The sequence below is a fragment of the Lycorma delicatula genome, chromosome 8 (assembly GCF_047948215.1).
Source record: "Lycorma delicatula isolate Av1 chromosome 8, ASM4794821v1, whole genome shotgun sequence".
Taxonomy (NCBI): domain Eukaryota; kingdom Metazoa; phylum Arthropoda; class Insecta; order Hemiptera; family Fulgoridae; genus Lycorma; species Lycorma delicatula.
Window position 1 is genome coordinate 64,823,010 of NC_134462.1, and position 14,091 is coordinate 64,837,100.

Consider the following 14,091-nt stretch of genomic DNA (forward strand, 5'->3'; position numbering starts at 1 on the left):
TAATCATAACTGACAATGTGTATACCCATAAGTTAAGAACAATAATGGATAATTTATAAATTAAAAAGAATATTTGAGAAAACAGAAAGATAAGTATAAACATTTACAAAACAAGTGCTGCAAATAAAACCATGTAGCACTCAGGCAGCTCTTATAAATTAATGCCAATAGCGTGCATGCATTCACACACACACACACACACACACACACACACACACACACACACACACATGTAACATGCAACATGATACCATATTTACATTCTTTTATAATCAAAAGAAGGAAATGATTTCATAAACAAAGCAGATGATAATAATAAAAGAATACCCACGATTTGGCACTGTATCGTACTGAGAGGTAATTGGAACAGGCATTTATTATCACAAATATGAATGACTAATCACCAATAAACACATGTAGGTAAAATAAATATCGTAAACAACCATAACTTGCATTTAAGAAGATTACATTTTATGAAGAAAAATATTAATTTGGATGAAAACGACTGATGAATTACTAGCAATGAAATTTATAATTCAAAAATCAATGTGTATGTACACAGGTATTATTTCTGCTGATAAATGATAATAATAACATATATTATGCTTTATGCTTTATATTTCTTTAAAAGATTTTTTAAGCACTATCATCCTGTAACACATTCTGTACATGTAGTTACCAAAAATATGTGAATAAATAGATACTAATATATTCTAGATAAAAATAATGTAATTATTTATTTATACAAGTAACAACAGGTTGACATCCAATTACAGTGTTTGAAGATGAGAACATAATTTTGAAGTATATGCTTGACTAAGATTCAAATTTATATAATTTTGCCAAATCAAAAGTAAAATTTGAAAAATTTCATTAAAGCTAGTGAGAATAAATATAATATATATTTATTTCAACTAATTCTAAAGAATCAGATACATTATAATAATAATCATATACAAGATAAAGTTTTAATTTCTTTTATATTGCAGCAAATTAATAACATAGGCTCAAAGCATGTGAGTGGAAATATGAAATGGAAATTTTATGGCGTATGAAAAACACTGTCCCTGAACAGGATTTATTTTAGAAATTGACTGAATTATGCCTTTATTAATTATAACAATACAGCAACGTCAAAAGCAAATCCTATGAAGGAAAGATGAATCGCACCAATGCAAGACATTTGCTACTTTGTTATTAGTAAAAAAATCATGAAAGATACAGAATGAAACTGTTCACACACCTCTCAATCAGATTTAACTACTGCCTGACTATAATAAAATGATTTGTCACTACATAATATTTTCATTTAGACTAATATACTATGTATTACATAGTTGATTTACATTTATTAACCCAAAACTAGAATAAATAAACTGTTTATGCACAATTTTAACTAATTTGTGAAGATTTCTTCAAATAAACTATGATAAAAGATAAGTTTTAAGGTGATGTAAATCTCAGAATGTGATATTTAAATGTGGTTTTTACTATTATTAAAACCTTTTTAAGAAATCTAGTGTGAAGCAATTATATATTTTTGTTCCATCAATCTTTTTCTAGAGAGTAAAGATGTTTTAATCAAATATAACATTAATAACTATAACAAAACTTAAAATTTAATAATAATAACAAAGTGTAATCAAAATTATGAAAATATTAACAAATAAATTTTATTACAGAAAATTTCATAATCGCTACTCAGGTGACACATCTCACACTTGCTTTCCTGTTAACAACATAATGATCTTCATAACATTGTGTCACTGTGGACACTGTTTATAGTTTTAAAAATTGTTTTTAGTTTTCAGCAAGAAAATTACACGATTAAAAATTGCTTGACTATCAATACAGTTATAATTTTATTACTATTGTAGTTAACTGAAATTTAAATAAGTTATCTCAGCAAGATTTAGATAAGTAATCAAAATGAAGATATTAATATTGACTCCCCTGGACATTACATTTTCTTCTGTGGATGTAGGTTAATTTATTATTTAAAAGAAAACTTTTAAAGGAAAACTGCACGTTTGATTCTTCATTTAATGAAAGAATACTTAAAATTACAGTAATTTTAAACACATGTTATAAAATAATTTACTGTTCATATCACAAAAAAATAAATGATAAATTCTGACTGGTAGCAAATTCTTTTGTGTTATTTGTAGGGTTTCATTATCTCCAGAAAAATTGACACTTTTATAACATACACAATGGCCACAAGAGTAAATATGAAGGCTGTAAACAACATTTATAATGTTTAATAATATTTTCTCAATAACAATGGATTTAAATAAGATTTATAATGTTCTAAATAAAGTAAAATGAAAACCTTACAACCAAAGTAAGAAATTACAACACGGGGCTGTTATTATACCACCTAACATTAGGGTCTATACTTTCATAAGTTGATAGGACAGAATAAGTGTCTGATTTTTGTGATCATACAAAAACATCTCTATCATACTTTCAACACTAAGGCAAACTTATAAATGAAATTACCCAACAGGTTATTAATGTCATTTTAATATTTTTTCTTGAATTCAAATCGGAAAAAAACAGCAACTCTCTTTGTAATTGAATACATGAATATATTTTTCAAGAAATTTATAAAAAATAAATTTCATAAAATAGAAAATTTTTAAACCTGTAAATTAATAGATAGGAATGATATTAAAATTAAAAACAAAAAGTTTTGACAACAGCTGAATCCGTGCTATTTTTTTTCATATGTCAATTGTTTATTAAGCAGTTGCATTTGATTTCATCTTCTTTTAAACTGTAATGATCTCCAAATTTATTTGAATAATTTTTTAACATTTTCATAATCATTTTGGTTAAATGATGCACAGAAAAACTAAACATTTTTTACACAACCGAACTAAACTCTGTATGGATTAGCTAAAGTTCAGACTAATAAACTTATCATCACAAATTTTTTATAGATACACTACTCAAATTTTAAACTTTACTGTAATATTTAAATTAAATAGAATTTGTGATCTATTTATTCATTCATTAGATAATCAGGTTCCAAGTATAGTATTCAAATGTTAAGAAAGAATTTTTTCAAACTATGCATCCATCTATCCTCTAATAATGTATTATAGCATTAAAAAAAAATTAGCTTTTAATATATATCAAAATTCAGTTAGGTGAAAATGACACAGAAAAAAGTAATCTTTGTATTTTTGATTTTATTTTTCCTTCAAAAATGTTATTAGAAATCTCATACAATTGTTGTCAATTGTATGAAACTACTACTCTGTAGTAGTTTAGATAAATTAAAGGTTTGGATTTTTTGGAGTCCAGATTTAAAAGGTTTTCATTGTTTAATCCTCCTTATTTTATATTAAACAAAAATATTTTATTTAAAGTAAATTCTTTTAATTATTACAATTCTATGAATATTCCTGTGATAAAAAAAAAAACAGGTTTTAAAATTTGGGGGGAAAACTGTTGTCAACTTCCACCACTTTCATTTTTTCCTGTTATCATGTAAATGATATTATTCATGAAATTGAGGTGAATCTAATCATTTTATGAAAACATCAACATGAACAGTATAGCTATTCTGAAATTAAAGATTTTTTGATTTTATTTAAACCCTTTCTCCTGGAACCAGACCCGCAATTAAGCATGAACACGTTTCCGAGAGATGCCTTTGTCTCTAGCTGCCAGATGAGGGAAACGCCAGGCCCAGCTATGCCATTCCTGGTATCCATCACCTAGCAATCAGGACTCATTCCTTTGTGCTCTGCCTGTAACGGGGACATCCCCGAAGGAACAGCCCTGCCAGGAGTCAGTTTTTTAGCTCATGGGTTCAAGAATTCCCGGCACTTTTATCACCACTGCCCACCTGTGTTTGCATGGACAAATGACAGCTCTGTACAATGCTGTCCCTCACTCCCTCACTCCCTCGCTTCCCGATATTTCATTTGCAGTATTCCCAACACAAAACCTGTCACCATGTCGAAGTCCACTGAACTGCATAACATCGTTCCAACGATGGTTCCCACCTTGAGATACCCAGTTATGGCAGCACAGTCGTGGCGTTCCTCATCCCACTGGAATATCATGTGTTCCGGTGTGTCTAATTCCCAACAATAGGAGCAGAAGGGATCTTTAGCTCTTCATCCAAACAGGTATGAACGAAAGATCCCATGGCCAGTCAGGAATTGTGTCAACCAGAATCCCAATTCTCCAAACTTCCTCCCAGCCCACGGCTCAATGTACATGATCAAACGATGCGTCCACCTCTCTTTCATGGATACATCCCACCTGGCTTGCCAATCCCTGTAGACAGTTGTGTTGGCATTGTCCTTAGACACACCCTCATAAAAGGTATTAAGGGTTAAAAACAAGCATGCGTACTATCACAACACACTACTTTCTTCTTGGTGTAATCAGGTAAAACAGAATTTCTTTCATAAATAATTGGTAGTCAATGCACTTCTGTCCTTACTGCGGTGCCAATAATTAAATAATGTAAATAAACAAATAATGTAATTAAATATAGTTAAATATAAACAATAAAAAAAAAAATAATATAATAGAGGCTGAACAAGGTATCCAACACAAAGTGCAAAGTTTCCAGAATCAGAATTGATTTTAAAGTTGATACTTTAAAGTAAGTTACCAATTCAAGAATTCTACAATAACGTGCATAAAAAATTACCTTAATTCTCTTATCTGATGCAGTCTTTTTAAGAGGTGGCCTATCTGGTGCATTAACATTTGATGCTGTTGTAGTAGTGTTTGTTGTAGAAGTAGTTGTTGATGTATTTTTCTCACCTTTTCCTGCACTGAATTTCCTTAATGGTGGTGGTAACCACTTTCTCCTGCAATAAATTACACTTATAAAGAAAATATATTTTTACAAAATCTAAAATAATTTTATTCAACATTATACTTACTGACAGTAGCCTGTATTAAACTTTAAGATATTGTATATATATATATATATATATATAGCATACCCACATTTATTCATTGATGTACATACTAAAAAAGAATAATAAAATAAACAACAATATTAATAACTATACAAACAAGTAATATGTACATCCTTATTGAACAATAACTCCAATAAAAATCATTCTTTATAATAGGGATATCTTAAAAGTACATGTGGTTTGTTTATAATATTTTTTAATAACTATTATAATTAAACAATGTGGCCAATATGAAACAAAAAAGTACACTATCTCAGTCAACATCTCACTGACATCTTATAGCATGGCATGACTTCTGGACTATTTCACAGTAGGTTATGTAGTTGTTTTTTACAAGATAAAATTATTAACAGAACAAGAAACTGATCCCAAATGAGCATAGCCATCAACTTATGTCCATATAAATTTTACTGTCACCTTCATGGGATTTTTCTTTGTTGACTGAGGATAACATCACCCAAGTGACTGCAGTTTTGCCACTTTTTCAAACAAAGAAGCTAACAATTGAATAAAAAATCGATCACCTTCTTTTGTATAGTATAAAACAATATCCAAAACAGATGCTGTTCATATTAGTTTGCAATACTGTGTTAATGTGCAAAAAAGGCAACATTTATAAATCTTGTTATGGCTTAAATCTTGGTAGATGATTTTTATTGAGAAGTCTGGAAAAATCATTTCGAAATCTGAGATGGTAATTCAAATATTTCTTTTTTATATAATCATTAAATGCACTTCAAATTTCTTCTTTCATTTTAATGGATTATCAGAATGCGCTTCATCAAGCATATCTAATAATATTATTATCTAATAATATTTAACAATATTTTAAACCCTTTTTACATATTATCACATTAGCACTGTACATAGGAACTACTTTCCTGTAAATCTCAATTAGTATAATATTTTAAAAGTCCAAAAAACTGAACTATTGCCCAAATTTCACCAGTAGTAATATTGCTACTTAATTTTAAAGCTTTATTACTCACATGTAAATTCTATAGAAAGGTTCCTGCAAGTGATAGACTACAGCAAATAATATCTATAACTGGTAAATCGTGAAACCCACAGTTGTACCAACCTTTACACAAGAAATTATTGAGTAGTCATAACTTTCAAATATCAGTCCTAAAAACAGTTTTAATATCTATTTCTCTTCTAATCCATTTTTAGTTCTATCCTCTTATTAATACCTCCATAATTTTATACTTAACTTTTATCATTACAGTTGTAATGTCTTTCATATTAAGGTGACAAAAAACAACAGCATAAAACAACTTAAACAAAATATCTGTTAAGTTCAGCTACAGGCAGATTATTTTTAAAACAATATTTACTGAAGTTTTAATTGTTCTTGACAGCAGATTCAACTCTATTCTTCTCATTTCCAGTTTCACTCAGATTATATCTTGTTCCTCACAAATATGTTTCACATTTTTCTGATAAAAATTGACAAAGGTTTTAATAGTAAGGTAATAGTAAAATTTGGTTCAATAAATTTGCTACGACTGCTGTCCAGACAGACTCAAGTCAAATTGGCCAAGTTTAATAATCAAATGGTTCATTTATGGGCTACCTTTACAAACTATAGCCTGGATTAACCGACTTAGATACAAATTTTTCCAGAAAATATCAGGCCTTGAGACACTGTTTTTTTTTTTACAAGTACCATATGCCTACAAATTTTAAGTATTTTATTGTTTAAAATATTTCAATGCAGTTAATTTTCTATTGATGGTAATTGTTTTTTTAATATTAAACATTTTTCTTTAAGACAGTATGGACAATGTTAGAACAATATATTTATAAGTAATATTTTTACATTTTTAAGAAGTGTTTATTTTAACGAAGGCTAGTTACAAGTTACATACAAAATAAACAGGTTCATTTAACAATAAAAACAAATTTAAAAAAAAAATTATTTACTTTCGTTCTAACTAATTTCAACCTTATTTATTAAATAAGACAAACATAAATTTAATCATCATTTGACATTATTTCCACAAAAATAATAGCTCAAAGAAAATAAAGCATTTAACCAGTTATAATCAATGTCAACAGAGGGAAAATAAACAAGAATGTGATGCTTTTTACGTCCCAACATAATGTAAAACATCATGTGTACTACTGTAGGAGTTCTGAATGTAGAACCATTTTCTAACTTATACAGAAGGGTGTAACTAACTGTCTTTGTGTTTCTCAATCAAAACAACTGAATGAGTAAAAAATAAATACTAATGTAAAAGTTTGTGTCATGTAATATCCAGCTTGAAATTTTAGTAATTCAAGGTTGCTTACAGTTCATATTTTTCAGTTGGGTATGGGTTTCTTAACAATTTATCTGCAAAAACAAATGAAACAGGTGAATACTGTGAACTAAATAATTTATAGAAACATACCATACCTATTTTGTCCATTGGTTGTAGAAGATAACAATTACTATACCTAATTAACACTGTAGAGTATGAATATTTTAATGGCGTCTGTGGTACGTTACAATGTAAAATTCAGCAAGCATGAAAAATAATACTGACAAATTGGCAAGTTACCAACAAAAATGTATGATAGTATTTGCTGGCCAACAATTTGCACCAAACACCAAGCCCATATTTTCAAAGAAAGTGTGTTCTTGCATGACAATGCAGGCCCAAACAGCCGGCTAGATTGTTGAAGCCATTGGGTTTCAAGGTACTGAAATACTCTGCGCCTAAATCTTGCTCTCTTCTGACTACCATCACTTACCACACATCATTTCTACCACTCAAAGATGTTAGGGTTTATGAGGTTGTTAATTTTATACAGACAAAGAAGTGTGGGAAGCAGTGCATAATGATCGGCTGACCAACAAAAAAAGCTTCTTATTTGGGAGAATAGCTTTTAGAGACTCCTGCATGAAGTCCATCAAAAAGAAAGTACATTAAGTAGAAAAATGATGTGGTTGTTCAACTCCTAAATTTTGTGTAAATAAATTGAAAAAAGATAAATCAATAAAGCGTAATAACTTTTTACTTTCCCTCATAATTTCCAACTTTTTTTAGTGGTAGTTAAAAAAATCATAACTGGATTTACAACAGAACAATTACCAAATTTTTAAATTATCTGTAAAATATTCCCATTAAGATGATGTATCTAATAAATAAATAAAATTTAGAAGCAAAATATGTGAATACAATCACATAAAATTACTCAAATCAATCTTAATACAGAGACAGTAACCTAGGTTAAAAGATGACAAGGTAATATAAACATAATAATTTCAACTAAACTGAAAAAGAGTTATAAACAATATTAAATGTAAAGCGTTTCCTTTTATACAAATTTTGACAGTTGTAACTACTATTGCAAATCGCAGCTGTTAAATTTAACGCTCATAGTCAGTAAATTTGAAGGTTACAAACACTTTTTATAGCATTAATATAGACTTCCTCATTTATTGTTTAGAAAGTTATGCATAAATTAAAACATGGAATCAAAAAATAACTAAACAATTTAAAAATTCATATAAAATAATTTATTTAAAAAAATGTAATTACTGGACATTTGCAAACTGAATTTTCAAAATGGTTCTCTTTGATAAGAATTTATTATATGACATGTAACAATCTAACTAAAGGGCATGGAAAATATTTGCCAAATCCCTATTCAATATGAACCTTTTAGTATGAGTAATCTAATCTCTTCAATAATTTTTATAAATTGACTTACCTCACACTACAAAAGATAATATCAGCCAAACTAAAAATCAATATCGACATGAATAAAATTTTGCTACTAGTTCAGCTATCAAATAAAAATTGTTTCCTCCATATATATGAAAATATACATATTGCAAACGATACAGAAAAATAAATATTTTATCCAAATTAATAAATCACACAGATCATCTCATTAATGAGTGTGTTTATCCATCGATAACAAAAGGAAATGAAATGACATTTGCTAAGAAAGATAAAAAACCTTGATTATTTTACTTATTACTGTTTGTAATTACAGGGCTGTGCCTAATTACAGGAACACTATATTTTATTTTATAAGAAATTAATTTTCTGTGGTGAAATATGCAAAGTCTGACTGGGATTTGACCCACAATAGAAGAACAAATTTAATAAAAAAAAGATAAATGGTTTAACTTGATATTAATATATATAAATAATTAAATATGTCAAATAATAGCAATGATATAAGTGAATATTCATAATTAATAGCATAAAAAAAATCTAACTTAGCATATATATGCATATACATAAACATTTTGATGGATGATAATGTAACAATAATGAAATATAACCAACCACAATTTAAGGTAACCTAATTACTATCAGTACATATATATATGTTTTTAGGCCATTGTTGGTTTGGATTACAGTCAGAAAATGATTTTTTAAGAGAAGATGAATGACAAATCAGCAAAAAAGTTGTTAAAAAAAATTTGAGAGCGCTTTTCTTAAACATATCACCCATATAAAAATAATAAATAAAATATTTGAATTTGTAATTTAAAATAAATTTTACTTCTATGAAATTCAATAAATTAAAGCATCCAAAGGAACTGAAATAAATAATTTGGCATTTTAAAAATCTATGATATACATATGCTCATATTTATTAACATCAAAAATAATTTGTTTCATAAAAAAAAATCGGTCTTTGATGACTATGAAGTTTTTTTAGTTTCATGTGTAATTAATCAAAATAAATATAGGAACTCATACTGTTCTAACACTTTCATTCTAAACAAGAGCAAGTCAGTAGTTTGATTCAAAGATTGAAACCATCTTATGATTGTTAATAAGAGAATTGACTGAACAATTTACTCTAATCCGTGCAAATCAATCTGTCATATTTATTAACATCAAATGACAGATTGATTTGCACGGATTAGAGTAAATTGTTCAGTCAATTCTCTTATTAACAATCATAAGATGGTTTCAATCTTTGAATCAAACTACTGACTTGTTCTTGTTTAGAATGAAAGTGTTAGAACAGTATGAGTTCCTATATTTATTTTGATTAATTACACATGAAACTAAAAAAACTTCATAGTCATCAAAGACTGATTTTTTTTTAATGAAACAAATTATTTTTAATGATGAAATAAAGATGTAACAACCAAAAACATTAGTATAAAAAGAAAATATCACAACAAGATTCCCTAAATACCAGACCAAGGAAACAACACTACTATTAGCTGAAAAGTTAGCCAATCTAACAAAATATTAAAATATAAATGTCATTTGATAGTGTTCTGTAATTTAAGGATTTATCAGATGGACATTTATACAAAAATATTATTTTTTTATTTTTTAACTGTCAGCTGGTTGAAAGATGTTGAGGACCAAGTTTTCATAAATATATTAAGAAGATGAGATAAATTGATGTTGACTTATGTGTAATTAATCAAGTTATTTGATATAGAGTACCAAACATCAATTAAGTCACTTAAATTTGATTCAACAATGAAAGCCAACAAAGATTTTTTTCGTTGAAGAAAATTTTTGAATTTTTATGAAATTTTATATATTTATTCTTTCCAATTATAGACTGTTATTATAGTTACTTATAGGACATGAGATGAAATTTGAAAAAATGCCAACCCTAACAAGGATTTGAACTCAGAACCTTCTAGGTGAAAGACAGAGACCATTCTGCCATGGAGATAGGCAGATCAGTTTTGTAAAATAGATTTTATAAAAACCTATTTTTAAAATTGATTATATAGGTACAAAGATACTCAACATTTAAAATAAATTAAACAGTATCAGTGTAAAGAATTTTAAAAATTCATAAATGAAACATTTAAGTGGTTTTAAAATTAAAATGAAAACAAGGTTATAAAACAATAGAAAAGATAGATGAAGCATGGTAGCAGAGTGAAATGACAGTGTGTATATGTATATATATATATATATATATATATATATATATATATACATGCACATATACATACAAACCTAACAAGGTAACTTGCTCAATAATGTCACCCAATAATTATGCGACTTTGTAACGACCCCAATGCATACAGATACGTACGTTACACATTTCATGCTAACATTATATTTAAATATATATTTTTTCCTACACTATGTTTATCATGTTCTTAAATATTTATTTCTTTGAGTATCTAAAAATTTGTATCACTTCAACAGTACAAATGAGTTAATGTATAGAAAAAAAGGAACACAAACTCCATTTCAACAGTTGTTTTATAGTCTGACAATTATATGGTTATCTGCTCTGAAGTAAGTTCCTTGCACTAGTATGTCTCTATTCTCCTCTACCAGTTAAAGTCTGAAGTTCCTAATAGCTCCCATTTCCATTTAGAACGTCTACAATTTTTATTATCTTCCGACTTTTCTTTTTGCATCTTTTACTGATCCTTCTAGCACTGTTTTAATCAATCCTTCACCAATAATATATTCCAGCCAGTTAGCTTTTAGATTCTGAATGACTAACTTTCTACTCTCACTCACTTTCTTCATCGATTTAAATCATGGAGATGATTTTCTTCGATCTCCTCCACATTTCAAATGCATATAACATTTTACCATATAACTGTTTTCCCTCTATTAAATGCTTTAACTACTACTGTTCTTGTTTTTATTTCACTTCTATTTTTGCTATCTTCTCTTAACTTGTTATGTTATATTTGTAATTTACCTTTATTTTGTGTAAATATTCATTGACTTATTGTCTCCTATCCTTGTTAGTTTTACTTTTTCCAATTTTTCTAACATTCATTTTCATAGTATATTCCATTTAATTTTTTTTTGGTATTTTAGTAAAATACCATTTAATTTTGAAAACATTGCTAGTTATTCAGTGCTTTATCTCCTAGAAAAAAACGACTACATTATGTGTAAACCTTAAAACAGTTTATTTTCTTCTTTCTACACTAATTGCTTAATATTCTACATAATTTTCATCATATTTTCAACATTCATATAAATAAGGCATGGATAGTAGCACTCGCAGGTCTTTTTGTACATCTTTCTAAATAAGGTATAATTCTTAAATTAATCTTTTTAATCATATATAAATGTAAATAATTAACATTTTTCATAAATATTTCGTTTTATTTTGATTTATGTAAAAAATAAAAACAACTGATTTTGATAACTTTGATGATACATAATAGAAAACAGAAATTCACCAATAATATTATTAGTAGTGTTAAAAAGGTAAACCCAATTTGAAGAACTACTACACAGAATGTGTCAGAAGAAATACACTAAATTATGATGAATATGCTTTTAATAGGACATGATTTTTATGATAAATAGCTGATGAAAACAAAATCAAAGCATTACGTAAGCAAGCAGAACGTAAAATCATTATTATAATTAATATCATATGCAGTATATTATTATCTTTGCTTTTATCCAGAGATTCTCCCTCCTGGAAATGGGAGTCAGATATGGCATTTTCACAAGCTGAAAAATTCATTATCCAACATAGTGACTACTATTATCGGGCATCAGTCTGTTGTTATTACTGTTTATATAAATAAATACAACCGTATAATAAAATAATTTCAAAAAAAATAATACCACACTTTTTTTTAATAAACTTTTAAAAACATCTGTTTAAATAAGAAATGGAGAATCCGTATAATAATATAATTTTTTTTGTGTTAAGCAATCTTTGGGAGAAAATATTATTTCTTCCATGCGTAATGATATAAAAATAGAATATTCTGTTTCTGGAACAACAACTGTACAGACAGATTTGCAAATTCAAAACATAAATTGGTTTATAATAATATTAGTCATAAATATTAATAAGATGAACTTACACTCGTCTCTTGTTAACTGGAGAACTGGTAGTAATAGCATTTGTTCCACCACCCCCATCACTTGGCCCAGGATCTGCAAAAAAATAAAATGAAAAATAAATATTTTTTTTAATGTAATTTTACTATAACTTTAATATAATTTTTATTTACATACAGTATAAAATAAAAACAACATGAACTCAGGTAAGTAAATAACTTAATATTCTTCTTTATCCTACAGGCAGAGTGATTCAGGGAAATGAGAAATTTTGAAATTTGTGTCGATTACCCTGGGTGAATGTCAGCAATGAATAAATTATAGAAGTCAGCTCATACCATCTTGTGCAATCATGGATATTTGGAGCGGTGCACAATGTTCTTTTACCATCAACGCTCCTTATAAAAATAATGACAGATGGAGACTGTATGTAGAGAATTTCACCACCAGTTTCATTTAGGAAGCCACGTTAATATAGCATCTGCCAATGCAATTAACAAACGGATACATAGCTTTGAGAAAACAGGTTACCAATGAAAAAGAAACCTCCAGGCTGTGTGTGGACTGTTAATATGACAGATGACATCGAGACTGTTCAATTCATCGTCATGAGTGTCTTTATAGTTGTACAGCTCAAGTGATCAAAGAATACTATCACAGGACTTACTTTGCCATCTATACTACTCGCAGATCGTCTAGGAACTGCAACTAAATGATCACGTAATGCACCATCAATTCTGTGAACAAACAGTTGAAAAGGTAAACATGGATAATGACTTTGTTAATAAACTGTGGATGTCTGTGGAGGTGCCGTTTCCACCTTAATAGATCTGTTAATAAACAAAATTTTTGTTTTTAGCTAAAAGAGCCACATTTTTGTTCTACATAGCTACACCAGCACCCGCTACTCATTGACAAGTATAGTATAGTATTGTAGGCCCTTTTTTTAAAACAAGATTGGCGACACAGCTATAGTCACGTCAGTTTGATACAGTTGGTACGTTGCCACATTAAAGAATTTTGTTGTGCAATTTCCACACATTATTGACAACACTTGGTTTCATCAAGATGGAACATCACAGATAGCATGAATATCAACGACTACTGTACACCAATAATTTGGCAACCGTATAATTCATGAAATAGTCACATTTTTTCTATAGTCTTCCACGTTTCTGATTTGTTGCAGTGCAATTTCTTCTTGTGTGGTCATGTTAACAAAAGCAAGTGTGTAATAGTCGACTTGTTATGACTGAAAAACTAAAAGCCAAGATCTGAACAGCAGTTGCTGAAATTCCTGTTAAAATGTTGCATCAAACCATGCAGAGTTTCACTATGAGACTGCTGGAATTTCTATGCAGAGATGA

The 14,091-nt window shown here is 28.2% G+C and overlaps 1 protein-coding gene across 11 annotated transcripts in view; it reads right to left on the bottom strand.

Moving 5' to 3' along the window:
- trio (trio Rho guanine nucleotide exchange factor) overlaps window positions 1–14,091 on the bottom strand; it is a 1,562,448-nt gene that overhangs the window by 68,804 nt on the left and 1,479,553 nt on the right. For all 11 annotated transcript variants that reach the window (XM_075373360.1, XM_075373356.1, XM_075373361.1 and 8 more), the window contains 2 exons: window positions 12,748–12,820; window positions 4,679–4,841 (listed from right to left, as the gene is read on the bottom strand). In XM_075373360.1, the coding sequence (XP_075229475.1) occupies window positions 4,679–4,841; window positions 12,748–12,820 (236 nt within the window). The remainder of the gene's footprint in view (window positions 1–4,678; window positions 4,842–12,747; window positions 12,821–14,091) is intronic.